We start from the raw sequence: 19,511 nt of genomic DNA on the forward strand, positions 1-19,511 counted from the left end.
ATTTTTCGCATTACATGTGCCACTTGCTATAGAGAATAAGTGACTCGTCATGGAACTGATCATTTCTGCATTGAATGCTATGACGTTTTTCGATGCAATGCCACTTTCATATCTTGTAAGCTAGATGAAATCATTTCTGCATTGTAAGCTAGATGAAATCATTTACAAGTGAATCGAGATCTCGGATCTTGTTGTGTTTTGGTTATTATCTGAAGAGGAAAGAAAGATATAAGGAGAGAAAGTTGTTAGGTGAGAATTGGTATCTTGGCAGAAGGTTGGTTTGCATGTTCATATCTTCACTATTTATAAACTATTTATAGTGAAGGTATGCCATGCATATCTTTATTTCATGGGCCTTTAAAAAGGCTTTGTTTAAATGGGTCAAGCTCAAAACATACAAATACACATACGAAAGCGTAACAAATAAGCTAATACAAAACGAAATAATACAAAAGACTAAACAACATGATCGGGCCCTACAAAACCTTTATCTTCTCATTATTATCGATACCTCCATTCACATGTGAATCAAACCGGAATTAAGATATTCACATATTTTGAATATCATACATTGATGTATACTAATACGACTTCCATCTATCACGCCATATAAAAATTATAAAAAATGTTATATGTATTATATGTACGCTAAGTAACTTCACGATACATAACCTAATGCTCGATAATATAAAACTCCATCCAAGCATCTATAGTTCATCTTTATATATGTGTGTGCATCTTTTGATATTCGCAGAGAAAAATATCATAATCAAAGTAACAAAAGCTAGAAACATTAAAAACTTTAATAAGAATAATATATAGTACATTGAATAGAACAAAGAAACATATGAAATCTTTAGCCTAATTTAGTGATAATAAAAGTGAGAAGTAGTATATGAAAGAAAGTTGTGTTAATAGCCACTTGATTCCAAGAAGAGAGCTAGGGAATACACAATTAAGTAGCTAGACTAAAATCAATTTAGTCAATATGCCTAATTAAAAGCTTGAACTTGTCATCAATAAATACCTGAGATGTTATTGATATAGTCTTGGTGAATGACTTGGAGTGCAAATTAAATCCATCATCTGTGTAAGCAAAACAAAAAATAACTTGCATTAGAAATGCAATCTTTGTGTCAACTTCACTACCATACTATATATATATATATATATATATATATATAGGGTTAGGTTAAAATAAAAACCCATTTGAATTATGAAAACTCTAAAAACTCATTTTCAACCACATGTTTTTAATTAAAGATTAAATCTTGTGGTTCACAATTAAAGTTAATAAAAAATGTTAAAGTTTATTTACATTTTGTCTTTCCTGAAAACATATATAAAATTACTAAAAAATAAAAATAAAAATAGCAAAACATTTTTTTTTATGTTTTTGATGTTTTGTATTAAATGTAACAACATATATTACATGTAACAAAAAAAACGATGTTACATAGGGTTTTCACAACTCAAATGAGTTTTCATTCTATACTTTGCATATATATATATATATATAGGGTTTGAATCAAATACGAATGAAATTAACGTGCTAATTGTGAGAATCAAGTAGAGTAATTATGTAATTACTCTATGATGTAATTATATAATTACTTTACTTGATTTTGCACGTTAATTTCATTTGTATGTTATAATATCTAACTACGCAACATAACAAATATTTAATAGACAACTGAGATTATTGCATACATGCATCATATCTAACTGCGGAACATGCTAAGTTACCAATTAATATCTTAAAACATGATCATTATGAAATTACGTGTATTTGCAAGCAATATTAGGTTTACGTACACCTAACAATTCAACCCTCAAACCCGTGACACTGATAAATACTGATGTATAATACTAACATTATAAACGAGCTAAATTGCGTATATCTAATACCAACTGTTAGGATATCTAATACCAACTGTTAGGATCGCCAACACTGATAAAGATCTTGTTTTTTTTTTTTTTAATTTTACTAAAATGACAATCGAATTTCTGAACACTATCTATCAATCATGCAACCATTTTGATTTTGATGTGTTTGTTACCTTACACGTCATATTTTAAATCACAAGTGTACCAGGCTAATGTTTAACTTGTGAAAAAGATGAAAACTATTCCTAAAGTTATGAGAGTTGTAGGACATTGTTGTATCATCATCCATGACTATGCACCAACTTGGTGTCCCCACTAAGCAACCCATCAAATGAAAAAGAAAAGAATTAGTTAGGCGAATAACATGCCAAAAAATAGGGTTTTCCTACAAGGCATCTAGCCCCAGTTTAGGTGCATGTAGCTACAAAAGAACACAAAGCATGCATACAAACAAGAAGAACTCAATTATTTCTAGCTAGCCTTCAATCTACAAACAGTAATGATTCATCCATCTTAGCATACTAACATACTAACCTAAGATGACAAAAAATGTTATACTATTTGTTGTTAATATATATATTATCACTTACGCTATGCAAATAAATTATGTTATGCACACAATATATTAGGTAAAGTCCCAAGTTAAAACAGTTTATTTGCTAGAACATAAATAAGAAGATAAATCATTCAAAATTTCAGCATAAAGAGAAATTAAAACACAAGAAAATTGTTAAAATGCAATATATATCTACTCATCTATATTAACTTCTAAAAAAAACAAAGAAACAAAACCCACTTATTTATAAAACCTACACATGTGTAAGTTATGTGTATCATGTGGAGGAACTAATATTTCCTTCACATGTGTAGTTACACGTTTAAAATGTTGGTAATTTCAGACTCCAAGTCACAAGTTTGTGTACTTGAGGGACCAATATTGATAAGTAGGTCACAGTTGGCTATGTTTTCTAATTACAACATGTTTCCTATTTGAATTGTAACTAAAATAGCTAATGTGTTGGTTAGCAGGTTATATTAGTTTATATAAACCGAGTTATGGTTAAACCTAAATAACACGTGAGATACAACCGAGTTAAGGTTCATCAAGAGAAACACGAATATGTAATAAAAATATTTTGAGTTATATTTTCTCTATAATATAACGTGAGTTATTCAATAATCGTTTGTGTGTTTTACATTTTGTTGAGTCATATCAATTCATCCTCGATAAAAGTGGAAAAAAGAAAGGCAACATGTGATAAAAATAGTTTAATGCTTTTCTTTTTGTTTTTTTAATGCATTTTTTTATTTTGAAAACGTAGAAAGGCATGCTTGAGAAGACGACACATGCGCATAAGCAAGTTTTATCGACCGTCGATATTGGTGTTCGTTTAAGTACATTTACAAAATCAGTTATAACCTTAGACACACATCCACACTGTGTAGATGGATCTGGATGAGCTGATGGCGTTTTTAAAAAATATATAGTCCATCATATACTAAAATAAAAGTGAATAGCATCAAGTTAAAAGGGATTAAAATAAAAGGCATGAAATAGAGTAAACGGTATAATTGGTGCTCCTCCACTTTGATAATTATTGTTCTAGAAAAGGGAATCACTAGTTGTATCTTTGAAAATGATATCCTGATAGCTAGTACTAGAAAACTTAACATCTGGGTTCCTGACAGGTGAACCCTTTTGGGAGGTAAAGTAATTAAAATTGCTTAAAAGCAAAGCATGATAAAGAGCAGATTGCAAAAGTGTTAACAAAGCAACAATATTATATATAGATTTCTATGCATGTTTTATGGCTAATAAAACCGAAGAGGTAGGTCCCAGCAGAGGCGGTTAGGACCCGCAAGACTTCCTTAAAAGGAGACGTCTGCGCAGTTGAACACGCAAGACTCCTTAAACGGACGTCTGCGCAGTTGAACCCGCAGACTTCACCATAGGGACGTCTGCGCCGCGACCTACCAAACCTGCAGGACCCACCACGCTCAGAGTTGTGACGACCTCACATGCGGTACGCAAGCTGGTCCCGCAGGAAATGCCTCCCTATGGTTTCCAAGTATCCCCTGTTCCCGCAGGTGCGGGTACCCGCCATTAGGGACTGGCCACCCGCGCAGCATGGCTACACGCATAAAGGCTCCAACTCGTAATAATTCAGTAGTCACCTGAAGAAGGAATGAGCAAAGCCGGGAACATTCCCGCATAAAGGCGGGAGGGGGAAAACTCCCGCCTAAATGAGCCAGTCCGTATAATAATGGAGGATCTTTTGTGTGATACCTGACGAGGTATGGACAAAAGATCTGACCAACGATACGACAGCTCACTGACAGCAGCATGGCAGACAACACGCCACAGCACTGTGACCAATAGCCGCCGCCTGCTCACCAACTCCTGCCATATCACGTGCCTAGCCTGTAGTTGGTGGAAAAGGAAAAGTGAACAGCACGCCTGGTCACTGTCAGCCGCTACCTATCCACCAATTACCAGCAGAGCACGTGCGTAGGCCACAGTTGGCAGAGTAGTAGGCCGGCTAAACCTCCTTGGAAACCCACCTTCGGCTATAAAAGACATCAAATGGTAATATCATTTCATCATCTAATATCTTGTATAATTTACCTGATAACTGCTCTAGTATTAATAACATACTTTTATATTCAAAGAGTAATATAGACTGATTCTCACGCCGGAGGGCGGTCACAAGGAGGAACCCCCCCCTTTCTTAGTGACGAGCTCACGGTGTCTGTTTTGCAGGTTATCGGAAGAACCATCTTGCCGGAATTAACCCCTCGTGGGAAACGTCTATCTAACCCTCAGGTTACTCGTAATCTGTCGGGGTTCGACTGGTGTTTTCTTCATTGGCGCCATCCGTGCATAAAGCTAGAACTTTATTTTTCTCCAGTTTTTTCAAAACTTCTGGAAAGATGGTTAAGGATACTCCGGTCCCAAAACCGAGTAACCAAGAGACTCCGGTAATTATGACCCCAGCTACAAGGGGGAATACCGAGTACACAAACTTCACGAACACTACCCCAGCTACCCAAGCCGGGGCAAGTGAAGTAAATAATCAGACACTGGGATTCACCGATACCCAGTTAGAAAATCAACAGACGAAGCTCCCCTGCCAAACACTCGATGAGGTTAAAGCGTGGGCCGAAGCACGTCAAAAAGAGTTCCAAGCTGAGTTGGATGAACGTTTACGTTCACTCCAACAAGTGGAAGAATTCGAATAAGACGATGATTCGGAGGAATCCGAGGAAGACGCGAACCCTCGTCATAGGGCGAAAGGGAAGCGTAAAGAAACGGATTCCCAACCGAGAAGGCGTTTTGGAGAAGCATTCAGTCCAATAAACGGGGGCAACAGCCCACGGGACTTCTCCAAAACATTCACGCCAACTGCGGCAAGGGCGGGAACGTCCAAATTCGCAAGGGACATTGCGGAAGCAATCGCCCCAAGAAGTGCCAAACAAATGTCCAACATAGGCACGTACGATGGTATTTCTGACCCCGACGATCACTTGAACAGATTCATCGCGGGGGCGACCGTCAGTAACTGGACGGAACCCACGTGGTGTTATATGTTCCAAATGACGCTGGTCGGGGCAGCTAGAGCGTGGTTCGACCGTCTGCCGGTCCACCACATCTACGATTGGGCAGACTTCCAACAGAAGTTCAGCCAACACTTTAGTCAGCAAAGAAAGTACACTGAGGAGCAGTGGACAATCCTCAAGTGCGTCCGAAAGGAGGAAGAATCTTTGCCTGACTTCATCACTCGCTTCAACTCGAAGAAGCTAAGCCTGGGCAACGTTAGCGAAGATCTCGTTCGCGCCGCTTTCATCCAGGGCGCAAACGATCAGGAACTCATCCGCACCCTGACGGGCAAAGATGGCATGCCATCCACATGGGATGCCATCATGACCGCAGCTAAACGCTTTGCGGAAACCGAGAAGCAACTGGGTAGAGATCTTCCACAGAGCACGAACCTCTACACCCAGAAGACGAGGGAAAACAACGTCCTTACCGCCCGATTAAACAAAAAGCGGAAGCTGGGCATTTGGCAGTCAAGGGTAAACTTTGACACCCCGTCCGGTTTCCAGCATCGGTTGGGCGGAAGAGATAACGTGAAACCGGAGAAGAACTCCAGGTGGACGCCACTCACAAAGAGTGTGACCGAGATATTCGCCACGGAGGAGCTCCCGTGGCCAAAGGCTCCGTTTATCCGGCATCGCCACAACGCTGATCGGAGAAAGTATTGTGATTTTCACAAAATCAAAGGCCACAACACTGAAGAATGCTTAGACGTAAAGGACTTGGTCGAAGCATTTGTCAAGGACGGGACACTCGCGCACCTTGTGGCGAAGTGAGCGTCGAGCAGGCTGATGCGTGAACCCCAGCTGGGGAAACGCACGAATAAAAATCGCAGCTTCAACGGAGACTACATACTGCGTAAACAACGAGATCCCGAACAAGATACATGTCGGCTCGATGGTGCTCCCATCCAAACCACGCCTAATGGGAGCTTAATTACACAGTTTGTATGTAGATCAATTCCAAATTTGTAAAGAAAAGGCCTAGAGCCACTTCTAATGGAAACGATTCTCCTTCAAATTGAAGCTGATGATTTTACATTTATATTTTATGAACTTTGCACATGGAGATGCCGGTATCCGCCGCATCAAGTGAAGAATCGTTGCGCAGGGAAGGCGGCAAAACCCGCACAAACCCAAAAGCATCAAACCTTCACGCAGGTCAGTTAAAGGGGAAAGGTTCAGCCATCCCACTATGTGAAAGTGCCGGTATATCCGCATGAATCCTGGTAGAGGAAGCTGAACACTAACCTATTAACAACCACGCGTTGAACGGTCGATTCGAACACTAATGACGGTAGTCATCGCATCAAGAAGTCATTGCGTGGGGAAGGCGGCAAAACCCGCATAAACCCAAAAACGACAGAACCTTCACGCAGGTCAGTTAAAGGGGAAAGGTTCAGCCATCCCACTATGTGAAAGTGCCGGTATATCCGCATGAATCCTGGTAGAGGAAGCTGAACACTAACCTATTAACAACCACGCGTTGAACGGTCGATTCGAACACTAATGACGGTAGTCATCGCATCAAGAAGTCATTGCGTGGGGAAGGCGGCAAAACCCGCATAAACCCAAAAACGACAGAACCATCACGCAGGTCAGTTAAAGGGGAAAGGTTCGGCCATCCCACTATGTGAAAGTGCCGGTATATCCGCATGAATCCTGGTAGAGGAAGCTGAACACTAACCTATTAACAACCACGCGTTGAACGGTCGATTCGAACACTAATGCCGGTATTCACCGCATCAAGTGAAGAATCGTTGCGTGGGGAAGGCGGCAAAACCCGCATGAACCCAGAAAATGACAAGACCTTCATGCAGGACAGTTAAAGGGGAAGAGTTCAGCCATCCCACTATGTGAAAGTGCCGGTATACCCGCATGAATCCTGGTAGCGGAAGCTGAACACTAACTCATTAACAACCGCGCGTCGAACGGTTAAAAGTCATTCTGAAAGGATAAGGAAAAACCTATGCGCAGGTCAGACATAGGTAAAGTTCAGCCATCCTACCAAGTGCAAGTGCCGGTCCTATCCGCACACTCACAAAGGGGGAGGCAAAACTTCAACCTACTGTCAACCACATTCAAGGTTAACTTATTCTAAACACTTGGGAAATCGCTAATTTAAACTAAGTATGCAGGTCATATAAGGTTTATAAAGCAATGAACCCAAAGGAAATAACAGTCTTATCCACAAAAAGATTTGTATTTCAAAAGATATATTACAAGAATGGCCAGGTAACTACCCGCCTACAAAACAAAATCTAGTCTATCCTAGCAGCGGGAAGGGATCTTCAGAATCAAGCTTCAGGACCACTTCCACTTGGACCCGCCCCATCAGTAGAGCGTGGCGGTTCAAGGAAAGCCTTGAGGATAGCAAGTCCATCATCAGCAGCAGCGACTTCCTTCACCTTCTCCACCACCGGATGCGGGAAGGCGGCATATTGGTTCACCGCTTGGTCATATGCAGCTTCGGTGTCCACATTGAACAAAGGGAAGTTGGAAGGCGGGAAGCCTCTCTCAACGAACCCTAGACCAAGCAGGAAGCCGGCCTTTTCCCCATCCTCATGAGAAGCGTTGAGGGCTGTGCTCATGGCATCATCGTAAGTAGTCTCTGAGAAGACCCGATGCACAACCTACAAAAAAAGATACAAGTGTCAAACACCTTTTCTATGTACAAAGGAAAGCGTGAAGACGTAAAGCTAAACATACCTGAGACAACGCTTCTCGAAGAAGCCATTCCTTGGCAACCAGAGCTTCTTGGAGGGCGGCTTGAGCTTGAGTGCGGGTGCGTTCGGCTTCGCTTTTGTTAAGGTTGGCAAGTAGCACTTCCTTTGCAGCAGCCTCTTCAACACCCTTAAGCTTCCGCTCGGTGTGGTCAAGCACGCCCCTCTGGTCCAGGATCTCTTGGAGCTTCTTGGCATCTTCCATTGCCAGGGCATCATGAGCACGTTGGAGAGCCTCTAATTTGGCCTTGAGCTCCTCGTTCTCCACGCGTAAAGGCTCAGCAACGGCTTCAGCCTTGGTGGCCCTCTCGGTTGCGTTCCTCGCAGTCTCCTTAGCCAGCCGAAGCTGTTCGTTAACAGCTTGGGCAGCCTTGGAGCGGGCCTCGAGTCGCGCTTGAACCTCAACCTCGAGGGCCTTGAAGGCCTTCTCCTTCTCCGCAGCAGCTGCGGCCAACTGTTGGTTCTCCTCCCGAAGAGCCCGCGCTTGAGATACTTCCTTGGCGCGAGCTGCTTTCAACTTGTCGTTTTCACGACAAAGCAGCTCGACGCGCGGCTGCATCCGGGCCTGGAGAACCCGAAGCTCATTGGTTAGCCTACCCTCCTGGTAGCTAGCCATGGCTTCCCCCAACGCACCATGGGGAGCAGCGTGGCGAGCCCATTCCACGCACTCCACAGGGGTACGAAGGGTTGTTCCTCGGCGGATGTTCCATCGCGGAACATACACTTCATTGGAATCCGACACTGCAAAAGAAACAAAGCAGTTAGGAAAAAATGAAGAAAAAATATAAAAGCCAAAAGAACCCTACGCACCTGTAGGGTCGATCACAGGCCGATAGCCACCGAACCCATCGCCTGAACCTAAAGGAAATCCATCCAAAAGGTCGGGCAGATGGGAAGGTGACAAAGATTGGCGAGAAGCCCTGCGCGTACCTGATGGGCCGGCCGTCGTTGCCGGTGGCGGAGGCATAGTAGCGGCCGCCGTGGTCGCGGTCGCCGCCGCAGAATCTGCAGCAATCGTAACCGCCGGCTCGGTGAAAGATGCTGGAAAAATCGCACTTACCACCGGCGGTGACGTCATCTCGGCTGGAACAGTCGGCTCAAAGGAGTGAGCAACTGATCCAGCGGAAGCAGGCGCAGGCGCCTGGGTCGTCGCCTCAGGTAGGCTGACCGAGCCTACCGTCATCGGCGGAGAGGTACTCCTCTGCGCTCCACCCTGGAATGCGTCAACATCCACGCCTGCACAAGAAGATAAGTGTTTCAATAAATTTATAAAGTGATAAATCTACAAAGATAAGAAGGATGTTTGTACTTACGGGTTTTCTTGAGCTTGAACGTACGGACGGGCGGGGACGAATCCGATGGAGCCGGTCTCTTGACGCCGGCCACCGTCGTCGCCATTGGTTCTCCGGAGGTAGCAGTCGTAGCCTCCGGAACAGTGGTCTTCTCACCACCGGGGTTCCCCGCCACCTCTTCATTATCTGACTCAGTGTCAGATAGGACCACTGGATCGGCTGTGGAGGCCGCCTTCTCCTTCCCCTTCCCGCCGGCAGCCCTCTTCTTCCGCACCAACGGAGGACCATCTGCGGATTCCTCAGAAGAAGACAGGATGTCAGGAATTCCAGCAGCGGGTACAGCATTGAGAGGGGGAGGATAGAATAACGCCTTACCTGGCCGCCGGTGGCTCAGGATCTCGTGGCCCAGCGGATAGACCTCCACAAACCGATCCGCTGTTTGTTCCAGGATGGGCAACTCGTTCTCGTCTAGATCACGAGTACCCACCCGCACGGGACCGTCAGCTTCCCGCGGGTACAGGAGCGACTCCAAATCGTTCCCCTCTGAAAGAAAAGAAACAGTTAGAAGACAAACTCATATCAGCAAAAAAGACAAGACATACCATAAGGAATAGAATTCAAACCGTATTCGAGAAGGATGGGAAACCGAGACGCCTCCTTCCATACCCGGCTCATCCCCAGCATTACCATCCCGGACTCCGGAAACCGGTAAACCGGAGATTGGACAAGAGATATCTTCGCGAACCATTCCGCCTCCTGGTAGTTGGAAGCGTGAAGGCTCGGAAGCGCTTGCCCCTTCTTAAACCTCAGGGCAATGGGGATGGCGCGGGCAGAAATGTAGAAGAACTCCTGCTTCCACGATCGGAGACTGCGCTCGGTCGCGCAAATCTTCAAACCCTTAATCCGGGTTGTCAGGGTGTACCACCCCTGGATGCACCTCCAAGTATAGAAGGTCATCAGGCGGTCCACATAGGGCTCAATGCCCAGAATTCGGCACACCCACTCGAAGTGCCGAATCTTGGCAATCGCCATCGGATGCACCTCGGTCAGGTGCACACCGTGCCTCTCCAAGACACGGTACACAAACTTTGTCAATGGGAACCTAAGGTTCCCATAAACAAAGAATGCAGCATATACCCCGATCTTGCCACTGGGGGCATCGTACACAGTCTGCTGCGGTTCAGGAAACTCAGGCTCAAGAGACTCAAGCATGAATTTCCTGACAACGTACTGGTACAGATCGACAGGTAGAGCACACTGGCACTCGCCAGCAATACTCCTATCGTCGGCTACAGCTTCAGCATCATGGGAAGACATATTGCAGAGGAAGAAAAAACGATTTCGGAGGAATGCTCGATTAAATAAGGGAGTATTCACCAGAAATCGCCTTAGAGATGAAGAGAAGAAGTGAATGTATGAATTACAAAGGACCCTCTTCCCCTTTATATAGTGATCGCAATTATTGCGATGAATTTAATGCGGAGGAGAGAGAAATTGAAGGTGCAATGAAACCGTGACATGTGGCACCAGGCAAGCTGGCAACAGCTGTTGAAAGGACGAGTGAATTTAATTTAGCGGCCACGCGCCCGGAAAATCGCGCCCACGCGCCGTAAAAAGCGTCTGGAATGACCATATAATGTCACGTCGCCATAACTTCCAGCACGTCCTGACACGTCCTGACACAGTCAGAAGAAACCGTCGCACGACGACTGTTCTTATCCTTTCACCAACTCTTCAAATTTCAAATATTCAAAAAGATTCGAAAAGTAAGCGGGAAAAACCCCCTACCCTGGCTATCCAGTTGTCCGTAAGACGGCTGCGGGTACAGTGTTAAGGCAAAACCCTTCACATACCTAGCACCTGCAGGGAATAGAGGCCAAGAATACCCAACTATGAAGTCGGGTGCGGGTACAGTGTTAAGGCAAAACCCTTCACATACCTAGCACACGCAGGGCACGGAAACCGGAAAAACCCAATTATGATGCCAGGTGCGGGTACAGTGTTAAGGCAAAACCCTTCACATACCTAGCACCCGCAGGGAACGGAAACCGGAAAAACCCAATTATGAAGCCGGGTGCGGGTACAGTGTTAAGGCAAAACCCTTCACATACCTAGCACCCGCAGGGAACGGAAACCGGAAAAACCCAATTATGAAGCCGGGTGCGGGTACAGTGTTAAGGCAAAACCCTTCACATACCTAGCACCCGCAGGGAACGGAAACCGGAAAAACCCAATTATGAAGCCGGGTGCGGGTACAGTGTTAAGGCAAAACCCTTCACATACCTAGCACCCGCAGGGAAGTGAAGCCGAGAAAATCTTGGCATTCCACCCAACTACAAAACGGGCACAGGTACAGTGTTAAGGCAAAACCCTCCACATACCTAACACCCGTAAAAAGTCATACCTCGGCACCCAATTGTAAGTCGGGCGCGGGTACAGTGTTAAGGCAAAACCCTTCACATACCTAGCGCCCGCAGGGGATTAAACGCCAGGAACACCTCGGCAACCATAAGTCAGGTGCGGGTACAGTGTTAAGGCAAAACTCTTCACGCACCTAGCCCTGCAGGGATTTAACGCCAGGGATACCTTGGGAGTAAAGTAACTAATAAGACGAAGTGCGGGTACAGCGTCAAGGCAAAACCCTTCGCATACCGAGCACTCCATGGGAATTGAAACCAAGAAGGATCTTCTGGGCCATGCTTGCAGAAACGGGATTAACATCCCCGCATAGCGGGAACGTCAAGAACTAGATTGTTTGAAACTTCAGGATGGAATTGGTGGTTATAACATGATTAATCACTATGTTCAAAACCACCAAGACCTCATGGAGAATCTACACAAAAGGTTCTAAACGCTCCTGACCTGCGGGGAGGTTACAGACCTATCCGCATCATCCCAAAGATCAAGCAGAACATTGGGAAATTCTGCGTGACATTGGGAAACCCGTGGGTAAGACTTCCCGCGGAAAACCCATAAAACTAAACCCTTTTCAAAAACCCCTAGTTTAAGTCCAAAAGTTCACCTCACTTTATTAAACATTCATGAGCAGAACATTGGACTGGGGGGACTTGAAGAGGTAGGTCCCAGCAGAGGCGGTTAGGACCCGCAAGACTTCCTTAAAAGGAGACGTCTGCGCAGTTGAACACGCAAGACTCCTTAAACGGACGTCTGCGCAGTTGAACCCGCAGACTTCACCATAGGGACGTCTGCGCCGCGACCTACCAAACCTGCAGGACCCACCACGCTCAGATTTGTGACGACCTCACATGCGGTACGCAAGCTGGTCCCGCAGGAAATGCCTCCCTATGGTTTCCAAGTATCCCCTGTTCCCGCAGGTGCGGGTACCCGCCATTAGGGACTGGCCACCCGCGCAGCATGGCTACACGCATAAAGGCTCCAACTCGTAATAATTCAGTAGTCACCTGAAGAAGGAATGAGCAAAGCCGGGAACATTCCCGCATAAAGGCGGGAGGGGGAAAACTCCCGCCTAAATGAGCCAGTCCGTATAATAATGGAGGATCTTTTGTGTGATACCTGACGAGGTATGGACAAAAGATCTGACCAACGATACGACAGCTCACTGACAGCAGCATGGCAGACAACACGCCACAGCACTGTGACCAATAGCCGCCGCCTGCTCACCAACTCCTGCCATATCACGTGCCTAGCCTGTAGTTGGTGGAAAAGGAAAAGTGAACAGCACGCCTGGTCACTGTCAGCCGCTACCTATCCACCAATTACCAGCAGAGCACGTGCGTAGGCCACAGTTGGCAGAGTAGTAGGCCGGCTAAACCTCCTTGGAAACCCACCTTCGGCTATAAAAGACATCAAATGGTAATATCATTTCATCATCTAATATCTTGTATAATTTACCTGATAACTGCTCTAGTATTAATAACATACTTTTATATTCAAAGAGTAATATAGACTGATTCTCACGCCGGAGGGCGGTCACAAGGAGGAACCCCCCCCCTTTCTTAGTGACGAGCTCACGGTGTCTGTTTTGCAGGTTATCGGAAGAACCATCTTGCCGGAATTAACCTCTCGTGGGAAACGTCTATCTAACCCTCAGGTTACTCGTAATCTGTCGGGGTTCGACTGGTGTTTCTTCAAAAACACATTCTCTTTGTTCAATATTTAACTCATAAATGACCTAAAAAGGCTTCCAACTTAAAGCAGTAGGTGATTGGTGAGAAAATGCCTTCTAAACTTTTCATATCATAAAGAGGATTAAATAAGCGAAAATCAGTTAAATGACCTAAAAACAATCAAAGTGACACTTTAACCAAATTATGTTCCTCTAGCCTTTTGACTAAATATAGTTGAAGTATAGAAGACTAACTCATGATTATATCTTCTAGGTGATTTCAACTTATTCAAAAAGGAAAAAAAAAAATTCTTCCTCGCACGATTAATTTACGCAAGCTGATCATTATAGTTTCAAATGATCAGATGGCCATTTAGTTTCAGGCAATTTCTCCTAGTCAAAACTTCGTTCCAATCAAACTATTATCTGGGTGTTATTGTGTCGCGTCGTAGACTACTTGATTTTAAATTTAAACCACGTCTTTTCTTTTTTTTTTTGTCACGGGGAACGCGCTTTATTCCTCATCAGCATTAGGTGCAGTAGCATTGTGCTTCAAAAAAGCTAGAATGACATGATTGTGGTGATGTATCATTTTGTTAGTGACTTAGTGGTCTACACATTTCATAATCATGCACTTAAATACTTTTCATAATCAAACACTTGTATATTTTTCTAGAAAGGGCCATTAATTTTTTTTTATCCTTTTCAAAGAAAGACACCATTTCATAAACTTCCCCTTAAAAGAATATAGCTTCTACATTTTCTAGAAATAGATAATCTTAATGATATTAAATTGACAACCCCCTCTCCCATTTTACCGTGTATTTTCTTAATTAAGAAATAAATACATAAATAAATGCATGGTAGTATTGAACATTGACAATCATTATCAATCAATTTCGTAGGACCAAAGGACCATACTGACTCTAGATTAAGGACCATCCATTTTGGTGGGCTTCTAAAAGGTTCATGCAACTTGGCTATTATCAAAGTACAAACTCTAGAGTATATTTTAGGGGATAAAGATGTTAGATGCCTAGAATGAGTTCTTGATTTGCACCATCCTTTATCAAAATTTAGGATGTGAATTGATCATGTGCATATGCACGCACATAAATTGACAAATATAGAAATATTATTGTTGATGTACACAAATATACATCTCTGTAGTTCTAAGATGAAAGTTATTATCATTTTTTAACAATGAACACCGGCTAAACCTTTCAGGGGAAGAGGGGAAGGGGGGGGGGGGGGGGGGTGTTGATGCTGTGAGACCTAATCCACCCAATCGTGTTTCGTCCAGGATTAAACCAGGAAATATGACACATGAGTGAGAATCGAACTCGTGACGTCAAACAGAAGAAATCCTTAGGTAAACCTAAAGTAAAACTCTGACCACCTCACCAAACTGGTGATGGGAGTTCTAAGATGAAAGTAAATGACTACTTCTATCTTCTAATGTGCATTTAATACATGGCAGATAACTACCTATGTTCAATGAGAGTGAAATCTAGCATTTGCATTTTTTCTGACACCCATAGGACTAACCAGTTACCACACAGGAGGCAAGCCTCTTGATTGAGCTCAGTATTCTTTTATTCGGTTACTGTTTCTTCTTAAAGACTGGGACCCTAACAATCACTTCAGGAGTAACTAACAAGCATCAAGGACTCAGTATGCAGATTAATGCAGTCTTTAATGAAATCAATAATGGTGGTTTCTCTTTGGATAATTTGGAAAGCAAGAAACAAATGCGTTTAAAATCAAAGTAGGTGTTAGATTTAAAAAATGGTGGTCGACATTAAAGCTTATTCCTTCCTATGGGTTAAAAATCATAGCCGTAGGTGAGTTTGGATTGTGAATCATGGTGCAAATTTAATTTTATTGACTTTTCGTTGTATGTTATATGTTTGTGGTCGGTTGTAGCTTGTTGTGCGTTACTCCTTTAAATTCTACTCGTTGGGCATTTTGCTTCTTGCTTGATGTTCCCCCCTTTTTTTTTATAAAATCTGGCCATTTAAAAAAAATTAATACACATTGTTCACATAAATCCCTTATCCCCACCCAACAATTAATGAGAGTCCAATAATACATCTATCACATCCTTAAATAAATAGATGTAGTAAATAACCAATATTTAAAAGATGATTCATTCAAAGTGATGAAGTATCAAGTAACTTTGATGAAAAAACTGGTTACATTATATGATTTTTTTTTATAATAATGGAGTCTTTCGTGAGTGGTAATAAGATTGTTCCAAAATGCTTACTTTTTATGCAATTTGTGATCAATGTTAATTAAATTCAAAGTTTGAAAAGTAAGCATGCACATGTGTACCTTAATTAATATCATCAATTCCTCATTATTGGAGGCACAATATCCCCTAGCAACCCTTGATGATCAACCGAAGAACGTTGAAAAGATGTCGAAGGCTGTTTGTGATCTGCGGCTTCAGTAGATACTACTTGTGGCTGTGAGTGTGACTGAGAAGCACCATGATCACTCACTTGAGACAATCGCGGTCTCAAGTAATTATTAGAATGTTGTGAGGTTGAAGAAGGGGCTAATAATCTCGCATATGGCCCCTCGTGATGACTAATTAATCCTCTCGGGAATCCGACAGTGTGATGACAGTGTTGGCCTTCATATGTGGTAATTACAGTTGTAGGATCGGTCGATGATCGCTCAATGCGCTTCTTCACCGTGCATTTGCTGTTCGTGCAACGATAGTAGCTCCTTCAAGATAATTGGTAACCAAAGGGAAATCATTTAGAAAACAAAAGGTGTATCAATGAGTAAATTTGGATATGATGTTTTAAGAGGGAGTGTAATAAAACCTAGGAAAAGGGCTATTTTTAACGGCTTTTTGCCCGTATTTTCTCCATCTGTAACCATCTTCAAGATGATCGATTTCACTCTTGGTTACAAATGCAACGCGTTGTTGGCGAATTCGCTTCGGCCCTTTCTTTTTAATCTTACCCCTGGAAAACAATATAAGCTTTTGTTATATGATATATATGCACCAAAATAATTCAAGAAACTTTAGTCAAATGTAAGTTAATGATTAATATAATATAACATATATAAGTAATCTCTTTGCATGGATACTACAAGTCAAGGGGTGAAAAGAATGCAAAAATGTTTTCTTGATTAAATTTATACTTATTTTTGGAAAATTTGTAAAAGCTAAACAAAAAAAGAAAGAAAAAGTGACATAAATAAATAAATACTCCACACATGTCTCTAGCAACATGTATGATTAATTTTATATTCTTTGGAAATCAATCAGAAAATAATAAATAAATATCACATATATATGCACAGATTCACTTATGTCATTTTATGTGATAAGTGACACCACAAACAGCACGCCAAAACCAGACCCACGCCATTTCCGCCGCTATTGCGGCGGTGTTCACGCTGATAAGATACAGTGGCGATAAAGAAAAACTCTAAATTTGTATAATTCAACAAAAATAATAATAATAATTTTTTAAACGGCTAAATTTTTATTAAAACGAAACCCTGACTAGCAAAAAACCAGTCAGAATATTATTAGAAATAGAAAATAAATGAAACTACTCCGAATCACAAAACTATTAAAAAACCAAAAGTAAAACCGACTAGTCAGAATATTAGTTACGCTAGTTATGCGTCTGGTGACACTACTACCACTACTACGTACTACCGCTACCACTAACTCACCCTGTCTCTGACGACGGCGTTTTCCCACTAGAACCCGCCTCACCGCTTGCACAAGACTCCGGTCGATCATCCGAGGAGCTAGAGGACGCCAATGGGTTCGACACCGACAAATCCCCTGCGATCTCAATCGACCCTATCTTCGACCGAGCCCCGACCAAGCCAGTAGTAGAATTACTCTCCTCCAACACACTACAACTAGCTCCTGAATCGATCCGATCGAAATTTGGAGGTGGAGGGTCGGTGTTCCACCCGAACTCACTTAGTATGTAGCTGTCTTGCGTATCGGTTATCCCGAATAAACCGTAATTGCCCGAGAGCGGCCACGTAGGGTCTGGATCGGAAGTGTTGTGATCATCCATAGAGGTTAAAGATTGAATTGAAGAGTGGTTTAGAGAGAGAAAGGATTAGGGTTTTAGGAGAGAGAGAGAGAGAGAGAGAGAGTAAGAAGAATAACGCGTTAAGTGAATTATAGGAAAAAGATAATAATGGGATAAAAAAGCGTCATATTCATATATTGTTGAATTATAGTGTACGGATAATGGAAATTACGCGGGTAAATTTAAGTAGTGTAAATTATATAAAAATAAAAAACAATTTTTTTTTTCTCTCAAACTAAGTATACGATTGTGACAAGTAAATTCATTAGTGGACTGCTTGTCTATTTTGTGTGTTTGTTTATTTTACTAGTTGGGTCGGGTTAGTCCTTGAAGCATTGGTTTGTGTTTTGTTTATGTTTTAGGTCCTTTTGGGTGCGTTTAAGTTCGTTTTAAGTCATGATGGGGGGTGGGTTGTTTTGTTTATTTGGGTTGCGTGCCAACGAAGGATGAAATCGATCCCATGATTATAGGGGTGTTTGTTGTTTGTAAGACTCTAGGTTAATCCTGTAGCGGTTGTGAATAGGAGAGATTTGGTTAATAAGTAAATGTCATGGTTTTTAAATTATCAACGCGTTTTGGGGCTTAATGCTAATGGATGAGAAGAGAACTTCACTGTTAAGCGTGCTCAGATAAGAGTAGTATCAGAATGGATGACCTTATGAGAAGTTACCACCTGGGCAACCAAAAACAGATACGTGATCTCTTCTTGTGCAAAGCGAACAATATTGGTGATGTGAGGGGCTGGATGTTATAAGTGGTATCAAAGGTACTCCTATGTCGTTCGGGATGGTGGGGCAAACCTTATCAGGGATTGTGAGTCCCTAGGGGTGCCGAGAGGTACACCTTAGGCGAATCTCACATCCTAGAGTGGATGGTGAGGTAAACCTTATCAAGGAAGGTGAGTCCAAATTGGTGGGGGTGGCACATGAGAGCGCAACAATTAAGCGTGCTCAGGGGAGAGTAGTATCAGGATGGATGACCTCCGGAAAGTCTCCACCTGCACAACCAAAAACAAATCAACAAGCTCTTCGTGTTCAAAGCGGAGAATATTGGTGATACGAGAACTAAATGCTACATTGTTTTAATGGTTTATCAATAAATGTTTTAAACGGTTGTGATTTCTCATCCAAACATCACGACGGTAGTATTGGTATAAATAATGTTGGTCAGTTTGATTGTAAACAGTTAACAAGTTATCATGTTTGCTCATCACATTCAAGTTTGATTGTTATTATTTGTTATCACCCAAGTATTTGTGATTGTGATTATGGTGTCCAAAACGAACATGAAGAATCATAGACAAACCGAAGATCGGAGGGCCATCAATGATAACATATATTTTTAAAGAAACTTTTGCTATAACGTTCTTGACATAATTGTTAGTTGTGCTGGGTTGACAGATTGAAAGATTTCAGTCTGTCAAAATTGATGAACTAGAACATAAATCGTATATTTACTTGTGATAATATTTAATACCTTAGGCAAATCTCGTATCGGACGTGAACAGGAGAGATATTTGGTTCATAAGTAAATGTCTCGCCTCTTAAATCACTAACGCGCTTTGGGGTAGTGAATGAGAGGCGAACTCTACAGTTAAGCATACCAAAATAAAAGTAGTAACAGGACGAGTGATGTCCTTAGATGATATCAGAGGAAAACTAGGAACTATCGATAAACCACCGTTATTATTTGTATTTTTTTAATTGTTGGTCAATGTAATGATGATGAAGTGTTAAAGTCAATAAATAGGTACTTTTATTGTTTCAGTATGATCAATGCATTATTACACGATTATTCGTTTATAGATTTTTTTTTTTATTTAGTTTTTAGTGTGACAATTTACAAC

General features: G+C 42.4%; 1 protein-coding gene across 1 annotated transcript; it reads right to left on the reverse strand.

The window, feature by feature from the left end:
* Positions 1-911: 911 nt before the first annotated feature.
* Positions 912-17,647, reverse strand: LOC143625996 (putative WRKY transcription factor 57). Its single transcript, XM_077096199.1, has 4 exons — positions 17,289-17,647; positions 16,421-16,564; positions 15,921-16,319; positions 912-1,086 (listed from the first exon to the last, which is right to left on the reverse strand). Exons 1-3 carry the CDS (start codon positions 17,645-17,647, stop codon positions 15,935-15,937), a joined length of 888 nt encoding a protein of 295 aa, XP_076952314.1. The 3' UTR covers positions 912-1,086; positions 15,921-15,934.
* Positions 17,648-19,511: the final 1,864 nt, after the last annotated feature.

The sequence above is a fragment of the Bidens hawaiensis genome, unplaced genomic scaffold, assembly GCF_021521415.1.
Source record: "Bidens hawaiensis isolate Kalapana, Puna unplaced genomic scaffold, B.hawaiensis_p1.1 tig00004282_1, whole genome shotgun sequence".
NCBI lineage: Eukaryota > Viridiplantae > Streptophyta > Magnoliopsida > Asterales > Asteraceae > Bidens > Bidens hawaiensis.

Coding starts and splice junctions, on each gene's coding strand:
- LOC143625996 (XM_077096199.1), bottom strand. CDS start 17,647: ATGGATGATCACAACACTTCCGATCCAGACCCTACGTGGCCGCTCTCG. Junction 16,565..17,288: donor ACGCCGTCGTCAGAGACAGG/GTGAGTTAGTGG, acceptor ATTGTTTTCCAG/GGGTAAGATTAAAAAGAAAG. Junction 16,320..16,420: donor AAAAATAGCCCTTTTCCTAG/GTTTTATTACAC, acceptor ATTATCTTGAAG/GAGCTACTATCGTTGCACGA.